Source organism: Macrotis lagotis, chromosome 1 (assembly GCF_037893015.1).
Source record: "Macrotis lagotis isolate mMagLag1 chromosome 1, bilby.v1.9.chrom.fasta, whole genome shotgun sequence".
Taxonomy (NCBI): domain Eukaryota; kingdom Metazoa; phylum Chordata; class Mammalia; order Peramelemorphia; family Peramelidae; genus Macrotis; species Macrotis lagotis.
This window is the reverse complement of record NC_133658.1, coordinates 346,281,680-346,306,610: the sequence shown is the minus strand read 5'-3', so window position 1 is coordinate 346,306,610 and position 24,931 is coordinate 346,281,680. Positions and strand designations below refer to the sequence as shown.

At 37.4% G+C, this 24,931-nt stretch overlaps 1 protein-coding gene across 1 annotated transcript in view; it reads left to right on the top strand.

The window, feature by feature from the left end:
* LOC141498670 (bactericidal permeability-increasing protein-like) overlaps positions 1-24,931 on the top strand; it is a 31,556-nt gene that overhangs the window by 225 nt on the left and 6,400 nt on the right. Inside the window, exons 2-8 of the mRNA XM_074201860.1 lie at positions 4,272-4,362; positions 9,431-9,553; positions 10,675-10,830; positions 13,092-13,155; positions 16,708-16,819; positions 20,300-20,391; positions 23,968-24,144. Coding sequence (XP_074057961.1) covers positions 4,272-4,362; positions 9,431-9,553; positions 10,675-10,830; positions 13,092-13,155; positions 16,708-16,819; positions 20,300-20,391; positions 23,968-24,144 — 815 coding nt within the window. The remainder of the gene's footprint in view (positions 1-4,271; positions 4,363-9,430; positions 9,554-10,674; positions 10,831-13,091; positions 13,156-16,707; positions 16,820-20,299; positions 20,392-23,967; positions 24,145-24,931) is intronic.

The following is a 24,931-nucleotide window of genomic DNA, read 5'->3' as shown; positions in this document are numbered from 1 at the left end:
CCTCTGTCTCTGTCTCTGTCTCTCATCTTTTTGGGGCCCTTTGAGGTTCCCAAAATAAAAGAGAGTTGGTCCTAGGTAAAAGTATGAAACAATCCTGTGTTTTAGAAAAAAATGTGTACTGAGAGTCAAGACACTTGGGTACTAATCATGAAGATTGCTTGCTATGAGGAATAGACTATTTAGAACTAGAAATTATCTAGGAAATGAATTATTCCAACCCATTTATTTCTCAGTGATTAAACTAAATTAAATTATTTCTCAAAAATTTACACAGACAATAAGTACCAAAATTTGGATCTGAATTAGAGTTCTCTTCCTCAAAATTTATATATGTACCACATAAACAGGGTAATTTTAAGAAGTACTATAAATTGAGACAATTCAATAAAAGCTTACTCTCTCTTGTTTTCCTTCTACTTGTCTGACCACTCCTCTAACTTCTTTACTGGATCATCATTCAAATTTCCTCCTTTAACTGAAGGTGTACCCCATGGCCTTGTCCTGGGCCCTCTTTTCTCTCTATTCTCTCTCCCTAGCTAAAATCATCAAACCCCATTGGTTCAGACCAGTGTCCAGATCCATATCTATATAGATGATATCCCATCAATGTTCTAATGATCCAATTCCAGTGTCTCCCCTGTCCTTCAGTCTATCACCATGTACTTTTTTTGTCATTTCCAGTTAGAAGTCCCCTAGCTTAGACTCAACTTGTCCACAACAGGACTCATTTCCTTTCACTAAAAAATTCCACACCTCTTCCAAACTTCCCTCTTTCTGGTGAAGGCATGGCTATCCCATCCTCAAAGTCTCCTTTTACTTTTATCCTGCAGCACCAATCAGTTGACAAATTGAATCAATTCTACTTCTTCATCTTTTGAATCTGAACCCCTCTCTACACTCATTAATTTCCTCATTTTGGGGATTATAACTTTCTAATTAATCCCTCCCCTCTTCCATTTATCCTCTGAAGAGTTGCCCAAGTAATATCCCCAAACAAGTCTGACCATTTCCCACCACTAATGTTAATAATAAGTAGCATTTACATGGTATCTTCTGTGTTAAGTAAACACTTTGCAAACATTATCTTATGTTATCCTTACAACAGCCTTTCAAAGTAGGTGCTACTTTTTATAGTTGAGGAAACTAAGGACGAGTGATTTGTCCAAGGTCACATGGATCTGAACTCAGGTTTATCACCTAGTTGTCAATATATTAATCTACTAAATAAACTCCAGTGGTTTCCTTTTGTCACTAGGATAAAATAAAAGGAAAACTTGTTTGCCAGCAACAATGTGGATCTAGAGGACATTTCCAGAATGATTATTCATTGCTTTACTCATTCTAGAGTTTAGCTTAGCTGGCCTTAAAGCTATTTCCCCATAGGAAATCCTTACTTCTCCCTCTGCCTTTACAGACTCCTCCTTGTGCATGGAATATACTCTTGCCCTCCTCATCTTTGTGTATTAGAATCCTTGATTCCCTACAACTCAAATTCCATCTCCTACATGATATTCTTTCCTAATTGCTCTTTTCCCCTTTTCCCCAGCTGCTCACTCTGAAATGGTCTTGAAATTATTTTGCATAAATTTTAATATATGCATGTTTCATAAAATATAAGCTTCTTGAGGGCAGGGACTTTCTTATTTTTGTTCTTATGTGCTCAGGGCCTAGCATATGCCTGGCAGCTTTAACTCCTTATTGTAAATTTGGAGTGCTTCTCTGAGTCTCAGTTTCCTCCTATGCACAAAGAAGAAACTGTACAGGATGTTCTCTAAGAGCTTTCCTCTGCTTTGACACTCTGATAGCCTCTTCTAGGTTTAACAGTTGATGAATGAATGAATCTACATGCTGTCTGGGAATGGCAATAGGAGTGCAGGACTTTTCTTAGAAACAAAATTTGGGGTCCAGTTGCCTGAATTCTTACCCTGGTTCTTAAGGGAAAGGGACATCCCTCACATCAGTGGCTCCCTGTACACCCCCTTAAGGGAAAGAAACATCCCTACCAGCAGTGGTTCCCTTGTACAAGAACCTTTAAGGTCCTTCATCCACTGAGTCTGACAGAGACTTGATCTTTGGTTATCAGTCTTTACTGAATACCCTCTGCTAAGAGCTATGGGAGTGGATCTCTATAACTCCCCCTCAGTCTTACCCCCCCCCCCAGCATCTAGTACAGAACTCTGTGTGTAGTGGTTTTTCATTAAATCGTTGTTGATTGAATTAATTATGTCATTGTGTATAAGGTACAAGGCTCTGTGCTTAATATCAGAAGAGGGGATTCAAAGAAGTATAAGAGCTGGAGTCCTGACCTCAAAGAATTTGACTTTAAAATCTAGTTCAAAAAAAGGAGAAGGAAGTAACAAAAAGTTAATTATTGATTTGAAGATTAAATAATAGATGCAATAGTATAAGAAATGTCAGAAGGGGAGGAAATATATTGTGGAGGAGCATCCTAGATGATGTTGTGAAAGCTGGGAATAAGAATGGGCACTGGGTCTGTGATTTCATTGGTAAAGGGTACTTTCAGTTGAAGTAAGTTCTACTTCTCCAGATTGGATTTTATAATTTAGAGAGATGCTTACAACAGGTTAAATTACTTATTACTATAGACCTGTTGGCTCTCTTTTCTGGACTTGTTTCTTCATTAATCAAATGAGGACCTGGATTAGATGACTTCTAAATTCCCTTCCTAAATTTGATATTCTAGGTAAGTACATGACTGAAGGAAAGGGCAGGCAGTAAATAAAGCAGGAATATAAAGGAGAGAAGTGTCCTCAGTGGGCTGGGGGAAACCAGGAGGGCTACATAGAGGGGGAGGGATTTAAACTTAGGCATTTTGTCTCCTAGAGTATAATACCATGAGTCAGGATAGGAAGTTAGGGGTTTCAAACAGGATGAAGTTTCATTGATGAATAGCTCTGCTTCTTATTCGCCTTCCCCTAATAGCCACAGACTCATAAATTCATAGAATGTCAGAACTACAGGGGCTTCAGAACACAGAACTTCAGAGTTGAAAAGAGTTTTAGAGAGCCCAACCCGTCTTGGTACAGAGGAAATGAAGATCTATAAAAGGGAAACAATTTACTCAGATTCCTACAGAGAGTTAATCTCTATGATTGATGGGAGCTTATATCAAGAGACAGCACAGTGACACATTAGAACTATTTAAATGCTTCCTCCCCATACTTCTGTTCCAGGAATTGATTATTCCTAATTAAATTTCCATGTAAAGATCATCTTTACCAATCCGTAAGAGAACCAATTCAATTCTTATTATGTTGTATCTTTCTCTATGCTTAGAAGCACTCATTTTTTAGAAGCATTACAAGATTTAATCATTTATAATTGGTCTCTACTGAATAATTAGTTCATTATAAAAGGTCAAGATACTTTTTATTCCCTAACCTCAGAGCCTGTGCTCAAGAAATATGGAAGTAGAGCAAGGGAGCAACTTCTCTCTTGCAGGGTCCCAGTAGGGTTTCTGTCTTCCCTCCTATTCCTCCTGGATCACCACCTTGTCATCCGTGTTTGCCTTGGTCCTCAGATCATCTCTCATTAAAAGAGTGAAGTTAAGCAACTATATTAATTCATGCTAAGATGCTGATGGGTGATAACATCTTAATATGCCATCCCTCTGAGGTAGCATATGTACATTTGAATATAGCCTGTCAATGCCTAAAACCAGATATTCCTATAAGTGGAGCTAGAAGGGACTTCAAGGGACAACTAACTGGAAAGAGGGCTGGGCCTGCAATCAGAAAGACCAGAGTTCAAATCCAACCTCAGAAACTCACTAGCTAGTTGTATGACCCCTGGGCAAGTCACTTAGCCTCTATTTGCCTTAATCCACTCCAGTATCTTTGTCAAGAAAACCTCATGAACAGTTTGGTCCATAGGATCATGAGTGAATAACTGAATAACAGCAGAAAGGCATCTAGTCAAATTTCCTCAGTTTATAGTTACAGAAAATGAGTACAAGGGAGGTTCAATTAATTAGTCAAACAGGTACTAAGTGCCAAAGGCAGGATTTAAATCCAAGCTCCATTATTGCAAAGTCCTTACTCTCTCTATTATACCAGTAGATATTTGGGGCAGGAGTCCTTTGAATCATATAGTTTACAATATTTAGAAGTTTTCTCTGTATGTTTGAAAGCTGGTTGTGAGAATACATTTTGATTCACTTTCAGAATGAACAATCACATATTCCAACCTACTCACACATGCTTCATGGGAATGTCATGATGATGAACTTCCCCTGCTTTTTATTCTTTCAGTTTCAAAGAAAGTATCATACTTACTACAGAATGAGATGATGAAGATCCCTTTGCCAAAACATCTGCAAATAGAGAATTATGAATTCATCAGGTGAGGTCAATCTCAATCCTTGGAATCTTCGCCTTTCTTTCATGGAATCTTACATCCAGAGAATCTTAGCATACTTGATCCACAGAATTCTATAATTGTAGAATCATGGAATTTTAGGTAAGTACCCCTACAGGATCACTCTTCCAAACTGCTCTTAAACTCATGCTCTGTCCCCAGAGCATAGCTGCTACCTCAAGTTGTGTTCCTAACATTCTAGAGCATGAGTTCATGTACTTCCCAAGATCACACTAATCAATATATTCAATTAACTCTTAGGAAAAGCATTTGTGAGATGGTATAACAAGAACAGTGGCTGCAAAATACTCCCCACATAAATGTGGGAAGTATTCTCCCATGGATTCATATTCAGATTACAATGGTAATGAGGTATACATGTAGTATACATATGTGTCAAAGATGCCTGAGGGTCTGGAAGTCCTTCTCTTTATAGAGTTCTTACACTGAGTTCCCAAGATCTATCTATTCCTTCCCAAACCTTTTTAAAATGAATTTTATTTTATTATCAGCTCTGAATTCTTTCTCTCCCATCTCTCCATGCCCTACCCCAGAAAAGTCAAGAAAAACAAAACCTATTACAAATATATTTAGTCAAGCAATTATACAGATTCCACATTAGCCATTTAAAAAAATAAAAAGAAACAAAAAAAAGAAGCTTCAATTTGCATTCTGAGTCCAACAGCTCTCTATAGGAAAATGGATAGCATGTCTCATTAAGAGTCTTTTGAGTTTATGATTGGTTATTGTAATGATCAGAATATCTAAGTCTTTGAAAGTTGTCAGAAATATTGTTATTGCATAAATTATTTTGCTTACTTTACTTTGTATCAATTTATTCATCTTCCTAGATCTTGTTTGTTTCTCTGAAACCATCCTTTCATCATTTCTTGCAGCACAATAGTATTCTACCTCCTTAAATACCAAACTTGTTCATACATTTCTCAACTGATGAGTATTCCTTCAAATTCTTTGGATCATTGAAAAGAATTGCCTAGTTTGACTCTCAATTGCCAGGGACAGCTCCTTAAAGCTACTTTCTCCCTTGGGTGAGTCTCATGGGCTCCCTGTCTTTCTGGAGAGTATGTCTCTGAAGGCACAGGTTTCTGAGTATCTGTTCACCATGCCAACTTTGGATCACTTCCCCTTCAATGCAACAATGCTAATGTTGGTCATAGGAAGGAAGAAATTCCATTCTCCATTTGTTCAGGATTCTTTTCTTTAGATAGTAACCAGGTCCCAATACCTCAATTTTCAGATTCAAAAGCTGTTGAAATTCACTTGGGATTGAACTATTTAAAACCCCTCCCCAGGGGTATGGCTAATTTACTTATTGAGCCAGTTGCTCTGTTCTCTTTTGACCCAGAGAGGAGTTTACATCTTATAATAGAATCAGGGCACAGAGGCATATTTTACAGTTAAATACCTCCATTATGTTTTATGGTTAAATTCTTTGGCTTCTCTGACTACATTAGCTGAGGCTCTCTGACATTAGAGCCAAAGAATCTTAGAATCCCGGGGTCATAGCATATGAATGTAGGAATTGGGAATGCCCTCTCCACTTGTAATTCTTCCTTCACAAGTTCAAGCCATTCTTTGAGTCTAAATCTACTCAAAACCTTAAGCCATAAGTCCCCCCCCCCCCACTTTCCACAATATCTTTGCTTTTATTAGTCACATAGTGGATATTATTCAAAGCAAAGGCATTTAATAAAATATCATAGTAAACAGAACCTTTCCTCTTAATTCTGGAGCATAGTCACCTACAGATAGACATATTTACCGAGGGAGGAGTGGATATGCCTGGGGAGAGGTATGGAGAAGCCCACACACAGAGAGCTCATGTGGCCAAGCAACATGTGGGGAGGAACCCACACATAAGAAACGTGTGTGACTCTGAAGCTGCAGACTGGCTGCTGATGTCTTCTGTAGATGTCATTTTGCTGCTTTTGATTGATGTGGCAAAGAGTGGCTGCCAAGTGTTGGTCCCTGCTGGTCTTATGTGGTCATTGTTGAGCAATGCTCTGTTCCTATCCGGGCTGCTAAGGGACACATGGTTACAAAACCTCTCTCTACTGCCACCTTTTGACTTCATTTAGAATGATTAACTGAGGTGTTACTTAGAGAAAGGTCTAACTTTTTTTTCCCTTTTAACTTTGTTATTGTTTGATCGTTTCAGTCTTGTCTGACTCTTCATGAATCTTTTAGGTTTTTCTTGGAAAAGATACTGGAATGGTTAGGCACTTCTTCTCCAGCTCATTTTACAAATGAGGAACTGATGTAAATAGGATTAAGACACACAGCTAGTGAATGTCTGAAGCCAGAATTGAACTCAGGAAGATGAGTCTACTCATACTTTACCTACTGATCCACCTAGTTGCCCATCTTTTAATTTATAGATCCTTAATTAAGCTCTAGTTCTATTAGTGAGAGACATATCCCTCAACTGCTTTCTCTCTATTAGAAGAGTCATTTAGTTTCCAAATCTTGTCCTCTAGGGGTCAACTTCTTTTGCAATGCAAAACATGAAGTCACATAATTAAGAGCTTGCAGAGACTCTAAATCAAGGTTTAAAAGTTCTCTTTAGCCAAATATGATGGCATACTCCTATAGTCCCTGCTGTTAGGTGGACTGAAGATGGTGAATTGCTTAAAACTGAAAGTTCTGAGCTGTAGTAGTGCTAAAGGAAATAAGGTGTCCACACTCAGACTAGTGCCAATATGGTAAATCTCCAGGATGGGAGAGCTACCAGGAGGAGCAGAAAGAGGTTCAGTTCAGAAAAGGGAATAGGATTAAGATTCCAGTTGGAATCAGGCTATGATTGGCTACTGTAATTCGAACCAACCTAAAAGAGTTAGGAAGACCTCAAAATATTTTTTAATTTTTTTTTTTAGGTTTTTGCAAGGCAAATGGGGTTAAGTGGTTTGCCCAAAGGCCACACAGCAAGGTAATTAAGTGTTTGAGACCGGATTTGAACCCAGATACTCCTGACTCCAGGGCTAGTGCTTTATCCACTGCCACCTAGCAGCCCCCTCAAAATTTTTTTAAAAATCTTTTACCTTTAAACAATTCCTGATGGCTAAACCTGTATCCTTTCAAAATTATTTTAAAGAATTCCTTTCAAGAGGCTATCTGTGACTGAGTTTCCACAGGTTTTGTCTCCAAGGTCATGTAGAAATTTAGTGACTGGATTAGAACCAATCTCTTGATTTTCACTCCAACGTTGCCTTTATTTCACCACATTGCTGCTTAAATTACTGATGGTCTGGGGGCAAAGGGCAGGAAACTTGAGTTTTTAGTGCCAGAGTCATCACTGATTCCTTGTGAGTTTTTGGACAAGGTCCTACCTTTTTCTAGACCTCAGTGATCATAAAATAAGGAGAGTACACAATAATCTGGCTATTGGTGGGAAGGCAATTTGAAACTTAAAAGAAGTACAGAAGAAAACTCAACTAAAGTGGTAGAAGCAGACAAATGCTGTGTGTTTGAGAGCCTCTCTGTGAATTCTGGGATAGCTTTCATAACTCTGAATGTTCCTATGAATGGAAGAATGAATGTGTGAATGAAAATATTTTTCTTGAGTACCAATTTCCACAGTGTTAAGTACTGGAAGCACAAAGTTCCCACCCTCTGGACAGGAATATTCTTTTTTGTTTTGTTTTGTTTTTTGTTTTTTTTGCAAGGCAGTGGGGTTAAGTGACTTACCCAAGATCACATAGCTAGATAATTATTAAGTGTCTGAATTAGGATTTGAACGCAGGTTCTCCTGACTCCAGGACCCAGGCTCTATCCACTGCATCATCTAGTTGCCCCTGGTTAGTTAAATTCTAATAAGGATAGCTAACACAAAGAGGGGAGTGGGGACCCAAGAAAGAAAAGTTTGGTCTGGAATGGATAGGAATGGTGGGGAAAACCATCAGGCAAGTAATCCATTATCAGGCCATTTCCAGAAACTGAAGTAATATTGTACTGAATATCATGCCCTCAGCAAGAGGTGGAAAAGGAGTAGGGAGGACATTTGAGAAAGAGGGGAGAATGTCAAGTGATAGATAGCAAATTGTTGTAAAAACTGGAGATCTCTCCACTACATCGGACTGACTTGCAACTGTGAAAGTAAATAGCTGGCTATAATGGATGAATAACCTCATAACAAAGTGATATTGTTCGAACAATAATGAAGTCTCTTCCAGGGAGTGTGGGGAGTAGGGCAATTCCAAAGGGTAGGGCATTTTGTTACATATGACACAAATGACTGCTTTTCTGGGAGATAAGTTGAGAATTGTGATTCCTGAATCAGGAATCAAAAGACTTGGATTTGAGATCTTGTTCTCTTCCTTCTGATCTATGTTGTCCTTTCCTTCTCTGGGCCTCAGGTCTCCATCAATTCAATGAGGAATTTGGGCTAGATGAGAGCCTCTTGAATCAGTTTAAAGTGTAATTAGAAAATGCTTAACATAATAAATTAAAATACAGTAGGACAGTGTAATAATAAAGTGTGGTAGCTTGTTTCTACTAACATTACTGGGCTAGAAGGCCGCTGATTGTCCTTGTAGCTCTGAATCAATCCTAAATTTGTAGGCAATCAAACCGACCACCCCAAATGTTTATATGTTCTATTTGTGCTTGACCTGTGGTAGAACCTCTGAGTTCTGATTGGTCTGATCAGGTATACTCAGATATACTATACCTTGATTCCAATGTTTTGGTCCTCTTCTAGAATGAAGGACAACTAACTGTTAGAGACTTTGAGCTCATCTAGGTCACTCCCCCCTTCTCCGTTTTATGCATGAGGGACCTGAAATCCAGAGAAATGAAAGGTTTTGACTGAAATGACACAGAAAGTGAGGGCAGAGCTAGAATTTGAACCTAGGTCTTCTGCCTCTGGAACCAGTATCTTTCCACTATTCTATGCAGACTCTGTTTTGCCTTTTGCAATGTTGAGTAAGCAAGTATTTGTGAAATACTGACTATGTATCAGACACTGTGCTAAGGGTCCACCTGTGGAGGCTTTTATGAACTCAAAGAGCCTCTTCTCTTCTGTTTTGTCTTGCAGTATGATGATCAGTAAGGTCCTGTGGGAAAAGTTCCTTCTTAGTCCATTTCAGGGAAAACTTAAGTATTCCATCACCCAAGGACTGATCCTCATCAATGGAAAATGGAGTGACCATAAGCCCGTGTAAGTTGTTTGTTTGGGATCTTTGAGATTCTTCCTTGACTGCAGCCATAATTCCTTGATCCTGCTTCTGTGTTTCAAATTCTACTCTTTCTTTTTCCTCAGTAATAAACTTGTATTGATAACTTTTCAAAGTTAATTTCCCATCTAATCTTGCATATGACCTTCATAATAACTCTATGAGGTAGGCAATTCCACAAATATTTGTGAAGGTTCTGCCAGATGTAGAGTTCTGTGTAGGCATTAGGGATGCAAAGAGGAAAGAACAATGTCAGTTCCTTTTCTTAAGAGATTGACAGGTCTTTAAGGGAGAAGATATGGTCTAGAAGCAAATAAGTATGACCAAAGGGCTTAGAGGAATAGAGACAAAGGAGAGTAAGACAAAGGGGTATAGGGAAATTTGAGAGGGTGGAGAAAAAGGGGAATCAGAGAAACCAGGGAAGCCTGGAGGCAGAGATGAGGGTAAAAAGAATTCTAGGCCTGGAGACAATTAGTGAAAATAAAGGGATATGAGTAGTAAAATGAGATTGCCAGTATTATTGGATCTCAGAGTACTTAGAACAGAATCTGTTAGGGAGCATAAGGGGGAAGAAAACTAGAGGGGGGGTTAGCTCTGACTTACTCAAGTTCACTCAGTGATCATCATCACTAGAATTTCTACAGCTTAGTTAAGGACTATCTTATCCTTGATATTACTGATTTAAATTTTATTAAACAGTGACTGAGGAGAGAAACTCAGGAATTTGATCCATAGATTCAAAATCCAAATTGAAATTACCAGTGAATGAAGTCTCCTTTGAGGAGTGTGAGGACTAGGGCAATTCCAAAGGGTAGGGCATTTTATTACTTATGACACAAATGACTGCTTTGCTGAGGGTTAAGTAGAAAACTGAAAAAAGTTCTAGATTCAGAGTCAGAGCTGAGTCCAAGGCCTTGCCTTGATAAATGATGACTTAGTCTCAGCCTCTAGGTCCCAGCTTCCTCATATATAAAATGAATGAGTGAGTATGGTCCCTTTCTGTTCTAAATCTATCAAACTATGAATTTGAGCCATAGGCAATATATGAAATAAGAGAAAGAGAAATCCTGGTTGGGTTATAAACTTAGGATTGTTTTTTCACCAGCAAAAATCATATCCCTTTTGACCTGAGGTTGGATAATATCTCCATCACAACCACCTTTAATATAGGAAAGAACAATAAACACCAGATCACCGTTTCAGTGTCGACTTGCCTCGTCCATATCCGCAACATTCATATATTTACTGCCGTCAACCAAAGGTATGTTTATATGCTTCTTGTTGGTTCATTCTTATACTATTTTCCTATAACAACTGGCTCCTGTGTTTATAACCTTGAGATTATCTTTGATTCTGCCCTTCCCATTTCCCCCTTACATCCTTCATTCACTCATGCTTTTAATTCCATCCCGTCAGCATCCCTTACCTACATCTCCTTTTTATTCCTGTAGCCATCACCTTCATTCAAAATCCTCATTTGACTTTGCTGTTGACATTGTTCTAATTTCTTCTCAATAAGTCTGTCATTACTCTTTCTATTAATTTCATTCCTTATACTGCTGACAGATTAATCTTTCTTCTGGTTATGTAATCCTTCTGGTAAGAAATTTTCAGTGACTCTTTATTGTTTTTAAGCTCCATAGTCTGATAGTAAAAGGTCTCCAAAATCTGGCACCCTCCCTCATCTCTTTAGATTGATTTCATATCATTCTACTCTTCCCCACCCCCATATGCTTTGCACACTAACCCAAAAAAAGATCTATTCTAAACCTCTCCCCCTCCCCCTAATAAATACCTATTACTCTCCCAAATCTCTTTGTCTTTTCTTTTACTTGAGGGAAATGGAAGACCTTGAATGCACTCCTACTCTCCTTTTCTACCTTATTCAAGGACCGTTTGCATACCCCATCCTTCATGGAGCCTTCCTTGACACAGGCTTCTCTTTCTACCCTTCAGTCAAAAATGACCTCTTTCAGATCATGTGTAGCACATCAATGAATCTCTTTGATGAATTCATCATACCATACATTTATTCATCTTTGCATTTTATTCTTCCCTTACACTTTAGGCCAGGGGTTCTTAACCTTATTTTTGTGTATCATTGACAGTCTGGTAAAATCTATAAATATATTTTCAGAATATTTTTAAATATTTAAAATAAAAAAAACAATTACATTGATGTTCAGCTATCAAAACATTTTCCCCATCCAATGAACTTACTGATATCTATACATGTGCATGCAAAGGAAAGAATTAGAAGCTTGTTCTATCTTGCTTTAAACCCCTTCTCTTATACTTACTACCCATGTGACCCTGAGCAAATCACATCACTTCTAAATCTCAGTTTTTTTAATCTGAAAAATGGGCAAGTGGAGTTTGGACTAGATTACGATGCATTGATTCCATAATCCTCTCTGAGCTTCAGTCTCCTCATGTGTAAAATGAAAGGGCTTATCCGGGTTCACATAGACTCTATCTGATCAGTTTCAGGGGATAATGATAATAATAATAAATAAATAAAAATAATAACTATAATTTATATGGTACCTACAAATCTGTGAGATACTGTGCTAAACTTACAAATCTTAAGTGTCAGTCTTTATTATAAAGAAAAAGGAAGAAGAGAAAGAGAAAAAGGAGATAGAATAGGAGGAGAGGAGGATGAAGAGGAGATAAAATAGGAGAATAAGAAGGAGGAGGGAGAAGAGTAGAGGAAAAGGAGGAGGATAAGGAATGATTAGGGAAGGAAGGAAGGAAGGAAGGAAGGAAGGGAGGGAGGCCCTTCAGGAAGGCAAGGGCAAGAGGAGAGGAGCAGTATGTACTATCCTTATAAACATTTGTTGAGTCATTGGATCATTGTGTGAACAAATTATGCATTATTCTATTCTGGATGGCAGTCTGGCTCAAACTAGAATGTATTTCCCCAAATATTGTAAGAACATTACGTCATTTGAGTTTCCCAATTACTCTACTGTCATAGAGCATTGTGAATTTAATTATCCCTATTCTTCAGATAGTGAAATAGACTCAGGAAGGTTAAATCATTTGCTCAAGGTCGCACAGTTAGTTGTACAGCAAGGTAATGCAGGCCCACCAGCAAATCTAGTTGTGCAGCTAGGAAGACTCATCTTCTTGAGTTCAAATTTGATTTAAGATATCTACTAGCTGGGTGACTGCAGACAAGTCACTTCACCCTATTTGCCTCAGTTTCCCCATCTGTAAAATGATCTGGAGAAGGAAATGACAAATCATTCCAGTATCTCTGCCAAGAAATCTTCAAATTAGGTCACGAAGAATCAAATGACAAAATGACTGAACAATACCACACAGGTAGTAAGTGCTGGGGGCAGAATTAGAACTTGGTTTTGATGATCTTAGATCTAGCATCAGGTCATACTTCCTCTTGAGAGTCTCAGGGGAATGTTGAATGCTACTTGATCAGGATACTAGAGGGGAGATTTCTGCTAAAGTGGGGATGAAGCAAAATGCTTTCTAACTTTGAGATTCTGTGCTTTCTCCTAGTATGCTGACAAATATATATAAGGAAAAATTCCAGAAAGTATTACAAAGTAATGTCAACAACGAGGTATGGCTTAAGGAGATCTTCTCCATCTCTTCAATGCTTTTCAATAGCTCTTCTTTAGTTTTCTTTCCAGCTGACCCTTGCCTTTGCCTCCCATTTCCTATTGACTCCATAGGATTTCAGAAGTTAGGAAGTTGAACTAGGAAATTCAAAGAGCTCAGATCACAGGAGTGACTCTGGTTTATATAAAAATTGATGAGCTCTTGCTGATTAGCTAGCATGTTCCTTCACAGTATTTTGAATTAACGAAGAGGTCTTGGCTCCCCCAGCAAATGAGTCAAAGGAAAGAGAGAGAGGGCATGGGCTATTGGAATGTCCTATTTCTCAGGCTTCATTTTGGCTTTTGCTTTGTCACTGACTCAGTGTGTTGACTTAGGACACTGGACTCTAGTCTCAGTTCTACTATTCTACTACTGCTATCATTTGACCTTAGATAAGTCATTTCAACTCTCAGAGATCCAGTGTCCCAATCTAGAAAGTGAGGTCCCTAATGTCTCTAAAATCCCTTTGAGTTTTAACATTTCACTTATGACATTTTTTAATTCTTTATGATGACATTAGGTTTTTCATCTCCTTTATTGATCCTCAGTGATATGTAAAAGATGGAAGCAGATCATCTTAAGGGTCCTTCTCAGTTCTAAAGTTCTATTATCTATAACTTAATGAATTCCTTTCTATTAATTCATGCCAGTCACTTTAATACCAACATCAAGACTCATCTCCAAGAACCCTTCCTGCATTAATTCCATCTTTGAAGGAATACTCTCTGATTCCTATTATTCTCAGCACTGAAAGGACAAAATATTTTTTGCTAGATTGTTAGAATTTCCTAATTTTTTGCTTTCTAAATGGTTTCTGCTTGTTTAAAGTAAGACTTGTCTGCCCAGTTATACTTTAAGCTCTTCTGTGGGACTGTGGCCTCTATATAATTAAAATCATAGAGTGCCAAAACTGAAAGAAATCTTGGAACATAGAATACCAGAGTTGAGAGGGACCTTAAAAGCTATAAGGCACTTGGAAAGATATACTGGCAGAAGTGGAAAAAATTTGTCATCTAATCAGCACAGTATAAAGGAAAGGGCATTGGCTTGAGAGTCAGAGGATTTAGTTCTGGCTCTGTGGCTTATTACTTCTGTGACCTTGGGTTAACCTTAATTTCTCACCCACTAAAATGAGGTTGGTTGGTCTAGACAAACTTTGAGATCCTTTTAGATCTGTGATTCCTCTTGGTCTACAAAGAGGAAACCAAAACCTAGAGAGGGAAAATGCCTTGGGAAATATTGACATTCTACAACCCACAATTAATTTAGATGTCTGGACACGGTGTTCTTCCAACGTTTGTGGAATAAAGGAATGAACAGACAAAGAATCTGTGCTAGCATGGAGGGGTCAGATGATTCCCAGACTTATTAACTAAGGGATGACTTGATGGTAGATGGGGGAACCCCAACAAAACACCTCAAAAACAAAGAGCTGTTGTGAATCTATAATGCTTGTGTTTTGGTGCCACCTAGTGCTTTTTCAGAGTCATTAATATAGAGGACTGGGGAATACTCCTTATACTATGGTATCAGTAGACCAGTAGTTGGCCAAGTTTTTGTTCTCCTGAAATTCATTTAGTTAGCTCTAGGATTCCTTATTTACAGAAAACAGATCATTGTTGAGAAATGAGGGAGGTGATGGTTCTTCTTCCCTAGATCAGATCCTTCTGATGCCTGTCCTTCCTTCCCAAAAAAGATCATGACATCAGGGAAATGATGACATGACAAGCACATAAATTGGATTTGAGTGAGGGGTGCTGGGCTAAGTCACTAACCTCACTTTCTCCTCCAGTGTCATTTGGGTCCAATGACCAGATATGACCAAGGTGATTGAAATTGGCCTTGGATGTGAGGCAATCAGAGTTAAGGGACTTACCCATAGTCTCACAGCTAGTAAGTATCTGAGACCAGATTTAAATTTCTATCTTCTTGACTCCAAGGCCAGTGATCTATCCACTGAACCATCTAATATATCTAGATCATTATATTTATCTTTGAAAATTCCTTTTTACACAAGATATTTATAAACTGTGTGGTCAGGTAGAAAGAGTCCTGGATTTGGAGACAGAAGACCTCTTCCCCTTATGAACTGTGTGACCTTGAACAAGTCACCCAACTTCTCTTAGCCTCATCTGTAAAATAAGAGAATTGGCCTTGATCTTATATTTGTTCAGGAGAGAGCTGTCAGGGTAGGGAGGAGAGTTTTTGTCCTATGAAGATCAGTTAGTAGAGGAAAATTTTATGTTTAGATTGGAGACTAAAAGATTTGGTGAGGGATATAAGCAGGAGTGTGTTGATAAATGTTTAACACCTGACTCTCTGGGAGGAAAATGTATGTATATCTACACATATTAGTAATAATATTTAATATAAATGTATATAATATATATTTACAAGTATGTATATATACACACTTAAAAGAGTATATATATATACACAGACATATACATACACAGTTTTATATATATATATATATATTTAAGCTTAATTTAAATTCATAACATTTTCTTCATCACTTTCTTAAATTTAGGCAATCATTAAAACAGTGACTAAAGCCCTGATTTGTGGACAATTTGTTGAACATTTAATAATCTTTTAAAAGATAGTTCAAAATAGTTTTAGGATACACCTGGAGCATAGGATTATAGTTAGAGTGGAGGTGGATAGGAAGAGGATCTCCAAGTATTTGTAGGGAAGAAAAGTAGAAAAGACAACAGACTTGTTCTGATTGGTTACAAAGGGCAGAACCAGGAATGATGGATGGAAGATGAAGACAAGCAGACTTTTGTTCTCTCTCCCATTAGTACTGTCTCAACTGGGATGTGCTGCCATGGGAGAAAGTAAATTTCCCATTGCTGGAGGCCTTTGAGCAGAAGCTTGGCTATTTATGGAGGATATTGCAGGGGGATTATTTCTCATGGCCAGTTATTTCTAAATGCCCTTTGAATGGTAAGATTCTGTAATTGTCTGACAGTAGCAGAAATGGAGAATAGTAGCTCTCCAATTTTGTTCAAAGAACCTTTCCTACTCCTATTTGAAACTCTTATGAAGGAATAATCTCAGAGAATATTTTGCTAAAAATGACATAGTATGTTAGAATCAGAACGGATATAAGATTAGAAGTCTTCAAAGTTCCTTTTACTGTTAGAAAAGTCAAGGATTGGAGGTCCTTGGTAATAATTACTTCTTCAATCTCTGGGAATGTTAGCACTTAACATTGCCATAGATTTATAGGTATTGGTATTAGAGAGGAATTTACAGGTGTCTAGTACAATTCATTTTATAGATGAAGAATCTCAAACTCAGGGGAGTAAAGTGAATTTCCTGCAGTCTCACAGGTATGTGACTGAACTGGTCCTTAAATGCATGTCTTTTCACTCTAAATATAGTGCTTTTTCCATCAAACCATATCTGCTTGATATAGCAAATTAGAAGGGTAAGGAGACAGCTCCTTTGGGTACCAAGTGAAGGAAAGAAGTTGGATAACCATCTGTATTTATTGGACTTTCCTTAGATCTGTGGAATGATAAAGAACTCTACAACCTCAACTCTACAACCCTACCTCCAGACTATGCCAGGTATGCAGAAATGTCATAATGACACCCCCAGAGTCAATGAACATGATGGTAGGAAGAAGGTGGAATGGTGATGACATACTCAGTTCATATAGCAAATAGTTTTACAGTTGTCCAATTTGAAGTAAATTTGGAATGTGGTTATTATCTAGAAAGTAATGAGGAATAAATTAGGTCAACATTAGGAAGCAAAGAAAGTCCCTGAACCTATGGAAGGCATTTAACTGTATTTCTGACCAAATCACTTAATCTCAATTTACTCATTTGTAAAATGGGAAAAATAGCAATACCCATAGTTCTCATCTTACAAGATTTTTGGTGAAATTAAATAATATTTGTAAAGTTCTTTGCTAGCTTTACAATACAATAAGAACCTGTTATTATTATTGTTGATGTATTTAGTGATGAATATCTTATCCTCTGGTCCCAGAATTTTCCTATCTACTTCCTGTATTTGAAATATCACTCTTAAGATATCTAAAGGGCTATCATATGGTATAGCTGTCACCTGGCCTCAAATAGCAGAAGCAGGAGAAGTGATAGAGATGGAATCCTAAAATTGAGCTGGAAGAAACCACGGCTGCCCCTTTTTTTCTGGATGAGAACCAGAAAATTTGCATGACTTGCCCAAGGACACATATAAGTAGTAAAGAGAGAATTTGCTTTCAAGTTTTCTGACTCCAAATCCAGCACTCTACTAAAGACAGATATTGGTTCCACTTCAAACAAATGTTTAATAAAGATTAAAGTCCCCCTGCTTATATTTCCAGCATTGTAAGTACTGAGAATTCAAAAGGAGGTAAAAGGCAGTTTTTGTCCTCAAGGAGATCACAATCTAATGGTAGAGATAACAAGCAAACATATATGTACAAACAAGGATAAAAAGGACATCATTAACAAAGGGAATGTCCTGGAATTAGGAAGAGATGAGAAAGGCTTCCTGTAAAAGGTCAGATTTTAGTGGAGACTTAAAGGAAGTTGAGGAGAAGTAGGTACAGTTGAGGAAGAAGAGAATTCTAGGCATGGGGGACAGCCAAAGAAAATGCCCAGAACTGGAGTGTGTTATTCATGGAACAACTAAGAGGTCAGGGTTATTGGATTGAGCATATACTTCAAGGAATAAGGGATAAGAAGACTGGAAAGGTAGGAGGGGGCTAGATTATAAAGGACTTTGAATGCCAGAGCATTTTGAATTTGAACCTAGAGACAATAGGTAGCCACTGGAGTTGACTGAATAAGAAGGTTACATGGTCAGATTTTCACTTTTAGAAAATCACTTCGGTTGCTGAATAGAAGATGGATTGAAGTGGAGACAGACTTGAGGCAGGCAGATCCACTAGCAGCTACTGCAATAATCCATGCTTGAAGTGATGTGGGTCTTCACTGGTGTGGTGACAGTGTCAAAAAAGATGAAGGGGGATATTACAGAGGTGAAACTAATAGATTGGATATAGAAGGTGAGAGATAGTGAGGGATCTTGAATGACTCCTAGCTTGCAAAGCATTAGAGATTAAGAAGATGGCATTGTCTTCTACTGTAATTAAGAGAAGGTAGGAAGGCTGTGGTTGAAGGGAAAGATGGTGAATTAAGTTTTAGACATGGTGAATTTAAGATGTCCACTGGACATCTAATTTGAGATGTCTGAAAAGCTGTTGGAGATTTGGAGGTCAGCAAAGAGATTGGGACAGGATATGTAGATTTGAGAATCATCAGTATAGAGATGGTAATTAAATCCAAGGGAGCTGATAAATTCACCAAGTGAAGTAATATAGAGGGAACAAGAGAAGGGATCCTAGGACAGAATGCTGTGGAATACTTATAGTTATAAGCTGTGTTCTGGATGAGGAAGCATCAAAAGAGAAAGAAAAAGAATGGTCAAAGAGGTAGGAGGAGAACCAGAAGTCAGTAGTTTTTTGAAAACCTAGAGAGAAGAGAATATCAAGGAGGAGAGAGTAATCAACAGTGTGCAAGGTGGCAGAGAGGTCAAGAAGAATGAGAATTAAGAAAAGGTGAGGAGTTACCTATCCTTGGAGGACAAGTTTGGGTGGTGGTGGTAAAAGAAGCTGATATTTATAGACTGTTCCTGGAACTGAGAACCATCATCACATCATCATCATGATCATGATCATATTAGACTATAATGTCCTCAAGGGAAAGCTCTAGTGTATGTGTATTAAAATTTCCATTTACAGATATGGAAAGTAAGACTCAGAAAAATTTACCCAAGATCATGTAGTTAGAAGCTATCTTCATTCACTAATTCTTTTATACAACAAATATTTATTTGTTATTTATTTATGAAGCATGACCACACCAGGTGGGGAAAATGCTTTATCTTCTTTTGTCTTCCTTTTGTGGATACCATCTTTAAATAGAGTCCAATTGTTTCTACTCCATGCATTTGTGCTGGCTATTTCCCATACCTGGAATGCTCGCTCTCCCATATTACAACCCACAGGATCCTTGACTTCCTTTAAGATTCAGTTCAAGGTCCTTCTCCTCCAGGAGGTTGCTGAATGAACAAATGAGGTTCTGGAGACCCTTAAGGTAGAGGTGCAGGTTCTTTCCCTTGCTTGCTTTTGAAATGACAGAATTTCTTGGACTGACAGTTTCTCTTTTTAAAGTCTATGTTGGCTTGAAAAATGTGCAGTAGCTCTCTTGCTTCTCCATACCAGCAAAGAACTGATACCAATTCTATATTGGATCTACCTTGAACCTTAGGAGGAGATGCAGGAGATCATATTGGGTACATGTCTGATAACAAAGTGGTTACACATTTTCTGAATCAAGGAGCATTAGTTCCCAGAACTAGGCCATGACAGATCCCTCATTCAATTCAATTCATTTCAACAAATGTTTATTAGGGATACAATCACTCAATTAACAAGCAATATTGAGCTCTTAATATAGGTCTGGCATTGTCCTAAACTTTGGGGGAAAAAGGAAAAAAGAAACAGTCCCTACCCTCATGATGATTTTCTTCCAATAAGGGAGATAACAATAAAAAATGAGAACATACAAGGTAAATGCAGAGTAGATGGAAGACAACCTTAGAAAAGATGACATTAGAACTGGGACACGAATAGGAGAACCAGAAAAGGCCTCATTGGAAGGTGGGCTTGAACTGAACATTAAAGAATGCAGAGACGAAATTAGTCTTTGTCTCTGCCCTCATGGAGTTTAGCCTATAACTCTCATCTCTGAAAAGGGATCTTGGTGGAGTAGAAATATCCAAGGACTTAGAATCTATAGATATAGATTAAAGTTTAGTCCCCTTCTGTGTAGCTTATGGACAAGTTGTCTATGAAACAAGGGCATAAGATCATTGTCTTTGAGGTCCCTTCCATATAGAAAACTTATCATGTGTTGATGTCAAGCTGTTTTTCTGGAAGGCCTCAGGTTCCATTGTGGTCATGGAAGTATGAGCTTTTGCACTAATTTTACCAGATGTATTTTGATGCTGGTGCTTTATAATAGTATAGTGCTATTATTTAAATGTGCCATTTCTCCCCTCTCCCCCTTCCCCCATAGTGAAAGTTAACGTGGATAAAATAACTGGAATCAATTATTCCCTAATGAAGCCTCCAAAAATCATGGCCCATGATGTGGAACTTTCTCTGAAGGTGAGTGACAGTAGAAATAGGAAGGGTTTCCTGCCCTCATAGACTAGATTTTGAGGAGACTGACTGTTCCTCTCAAAATTGAAGTTCCCCTCTTCAGAAGCAAATTTTCTCTTTTTTTTTGTTTGTTTTGCTTTTTTTTTTGGGGGGGGGAATACAAGGCAAAGGGGTTAAGTGACTTGCCCAAAGTCACATAGCTAAGTAAATATTAAGTGTAATGAGGTCAAATTTGAACTCAGGTCCTCCTGACTCTAGGGCCAGTGCTCTATCCACTGTGCCACCTAGCTGCCCCAGCAGTTTTTCTTCAGGCATCTTTAGACTCAGATTCATGGGTTCTATTTGCAGCTCTGGAACAGGTCATTTTGCCTTTGCCTGGGTCTCATCTGACAGTGAGCAAAACCCCAAATATCTTCTGGGAATTTAAAACTTAATCTAAGTTTTTAGAGTACTTTGTGATCTACCTCTACACCACAAAAGAGACACAAGGACAAAAAGGTGGGTTTTCCTTGTCCACTGACTCAAGAGATCAGGGGAACCTATTACAAAAAAATGGAAATAGAAAATGAGATATATAAGAGCTGGAATATAATCCCAACTCTACTAGGTGACTTTGGATAATGCCTCTATTTCTATTTGGAACATTAAAATGTCTGCCCAGAGAATAGATCTACCATCCAAAATATAATATCTGAATTTCTTTAGTAACATTTCTGATTGATCTTCAAAAGCATGAATTTGAATTTTTTCTTAAACCTTTTCAATTCCACCAGATCGAATAGCCATTCAGTTATTTATAAACAAAACTTAAGAGAAAGGATTTGGGGAATTCTTTTTTTCCTTTTAAATGAAGTGTGTGAATAATTTCCATTGTAATGAGAATAACTACCCGGAATTTATGTTTCAAAAATCCAGGATTTTCTATTGTATATGAACTTACTATGTGGTGGTAAAAGTAGTCACAGAGCTGTATCTGAATCCTAATTCCACTTCTACAAGTGACTTTAATCTCTGTGGGCCTCAACTTCCTCCTTTGTAAAAGAGGAGATGTGACTAGAAATTTTCTTTCTCTCTCAGTAAACTGGATTAAGTGACTTGTCTGAGGTTGGAATTGAACATAGATCATCCTGACTCCAGATCTGGTGCACTATCCAGCTGCACCACCAAGCTGACCTGGATATTCTCTTAAAGGTTCCTTCTAACCCCAAATACTGTGGTCTGGTCATATAATCAATAAATATTGATTAAGCCCTTATTATGTACCAGACTCTAGGTTAAATGCTAAGAATAAAAGGGGGAAAAAAAGCAAAAGATCTTATGTTCTCAACCTTTAAAGTTATATAAATATATATTTAAATGAGTTGATATAATAATAATAGACAATAATGAATGACATATATGATTATAAAATGATAAATTTATATAAATATATATCTTAAGCTATATAAAATGAGAGCAATTTCTACATTGCCTATTATTATTATTATTATATCCAATAATTTTTTTAAAAAAAGAACCCATGCAGAGGTATGCTGTTAAATGTTTTGCCACAAGCTCTCTTAAAAAATATATATATCCATGAGACACTTAAATTTAATCTACATTATCAACATTTTCTGCAATACTTTCTTGCCTAACATTCAACAAAATAAATCAAGCATGGATTTGTAGTATTTGTTATTTCCAAGGTTTAAATGTTTACAATACAAAATTTAACAATCAGCTTGGGAAAGGGTAAGAGTTCATTTCAGTATATTCCTGGGACCATATTTCCTTGCCAGAGCTCTTGTGAAGATTAAATAAAATCCAGCTTAAGAAGAATCTTTGAAAAATATAAAACAAGGCATTGTAATGCTCCGTTGTCTCATCTCTGAAAAAACAGGTATAATTCAGGTGTTAAGGAGAACAGGAAAAAGAGATGGAGAAGTTTGCCTTATCCTTTTTTTGGCTTTCCCTCCCTCCTTCAAGATAGACTGGGAGAGTTTTCTATAGTCTAGTCAACTGCATTTTCTATGGCATCCCTAGGTTATATAGCAGTTTCTAGAGAGCTTGCCTTCAAACTAACTGCTGTTTGCACAGAAAACAAAATTCCTTTTAGTATCCACCCTAAATCCTCTTACTTGGTGATTTATAAGAGTATGGAATGTCAGAACGGGAAGAAACCTAAGTACAAGAATGTTGGAGATGGCAAAGTGCTAAGAACAAAGAATGTATGAGCTAGAAGGGACCAGCTAGTCTTATCCCCTCAATTGAGGAAACTGAAACCCAGAAAGGGGAATAGTCAAGGTCATAGAATTTGCAACTCAACTACAGTTATCCTTTCCAATCATAATTTTCCTCTTAACAATTTTTATTTACCATGGATAAGCATAAGAAATGAAATGGGGGAACTTTTTTGGTGGAATTTTTGTGGAAGCTGCAGATGACACACAAAAGACAACATATGACACAAAAGGTTCCAAAACTCAGAAATGCATATGATATATGTATAATATTATTTAATATCAACATAATTATCTTTTAATATCACAATAATTCAGACTTCTCTGGTATGAAGGGAGAGCCAAAAAACTTACTCAGATTTTCTAGATCATGGGAGTATGGTGCTCCTAACCACTACCCCCATGTAAAAAGGATAACTGTAAGTTGAAAAAAGCACTACAATGAATTCCAAAGGCAAACAGAGAATTAGAATTTTCTTTTGTTTTAGGGTTGTTTATACCCCTCTACCATTTCCCCTACACCTGGTAATTACTTTCTTTGCATTTTTTCTTATACTTGCATTGTATTATCAAATTAATATGGTATATAAATGCAAGCAATTAAACTTGTATAGAACTATTTATAATTAAATTATTTAATTCTGCACGTAAATTATTGTAACACATTTTCAATCACCATCACTAAGTCCTCACAAGAATTTTTTGGCTATTTATTCTCATCTAGCTTTCTTCATATGTATGCAGTTTATATTTAATTTTGAGGGCTCCTCTTTTTTTAAACTTTTCATTATTTCTAAATGCCTCTCCTAGCTCTAAAATCTATGATCCTAGTGATCTTTCCAAATTCCTCAGATCAGTAATACTGGTGGTGCAGTGGTCTATTATATTGATTAGTCACAATTCATTTAATCTTCTATTGTAAGATATTCAAGTTATTTAAAGTTTTTTGGCAATTACATATAATTTGTCTATGAAATTTTTGAACAGATAATTCTTTAAAAAATCAGGGTATAGTTTTAATAATAGATTTATTGGAATAAAGGTTAAGACCAAAAGGTTATGATTATGTATATTTTGCTGTGGACCACCAGACTACTGAAAGATTTTACAAGTTAGCAATTCTACCAGCAGTGTATCAGTGTACCTATTGTTCTGCACCTTTACTTTTAATTATTATTGCCAATTTGATTGGAACAAAATTGTAATTGAAAGGCATTTCAGTTCTCTTTGTTTATTAGTGGGTTGAACACTTTTTTTCAGCAGTTGGTATTTCCTTTGGGGGAAATTGTTCCTAAGAGCTGATTACTTTCTGTGGGAAATCGTTGTCTTTGATTATATTCTCTCTTGCCTTTACTCCTAGGGTCAATTTTTCAGCTTGACTCATCATCACCCACGCCCTTCTCATCCTACTGTTATGCATTTCCATGAAGACTTACCAAAGATGATCTATTTTGGATTCTCACGTGAATTCTTCGAGTCAGCCAGACAGGTTTACAAAGCAGCTGGAATCAAATCCTTCACAATGAGTAATTCCATGGTAAAGGAAGGCAGATGGAATTAATTACAGCATCCTAGAGACAGAGAAAAGCATTTAGTGATGGCTGTTACTATTCTGACATTCTTAGTAAAGGGCTATCATTGAAGTTTGATTTTTAGACAGCTCATATTATTAGGAAATTTTTTTCTTATTTGGATCCAAAACTTGCTTCTCTAGAATTCCTATCTATAGGAGGGGGATGATTGGAATGAGTAAAGCCAAGATTCCTCTCCCCTGCCCCCAATCAAGTTATACCAAATCAAGCTTTCCCAAAATATGTGCCATGTGCCAGACTTCTGGGGCTTCAAAGAAATGCAAAAGATGGTACCTCCTTTCAAGCACTGGTACTTTAATGATGAAAATAATTCGCAGACAATAGGCAAAAGCAAGACATAGGAACAATGAATTGGAAATAAGCACCAAAGAGAAGGTGGTAGAATTGAGGATGATCAGGCATGACTTTTCTTAGAAGATGGGTTTTTAGCTGAGACTTGAAATAGTTCAGGGAAGCCAGGAGGTAGATTTTAAAAGGGAGAGAGTTTTAGGCATTGGAGAGAGCCAGTGAAAGTGCTCAGAGTCGGAAAACAGAGTGTATCAGGGTTACTCAGCATAGTGATAGGGATGGAAACTTGAGGCTAAGCAGTCTATGGGCAGATAAGCTCTGAGTTCTGAGGCCTAAAACTCTAGAGTCTTGAGTATTGTTGGGATCATGGACTGGAATCATGGACTAGGATAATGGACTTTCTGCAGTTCTTAGATTCTGCTGCTCAAAGGGAATGTGTGGTTG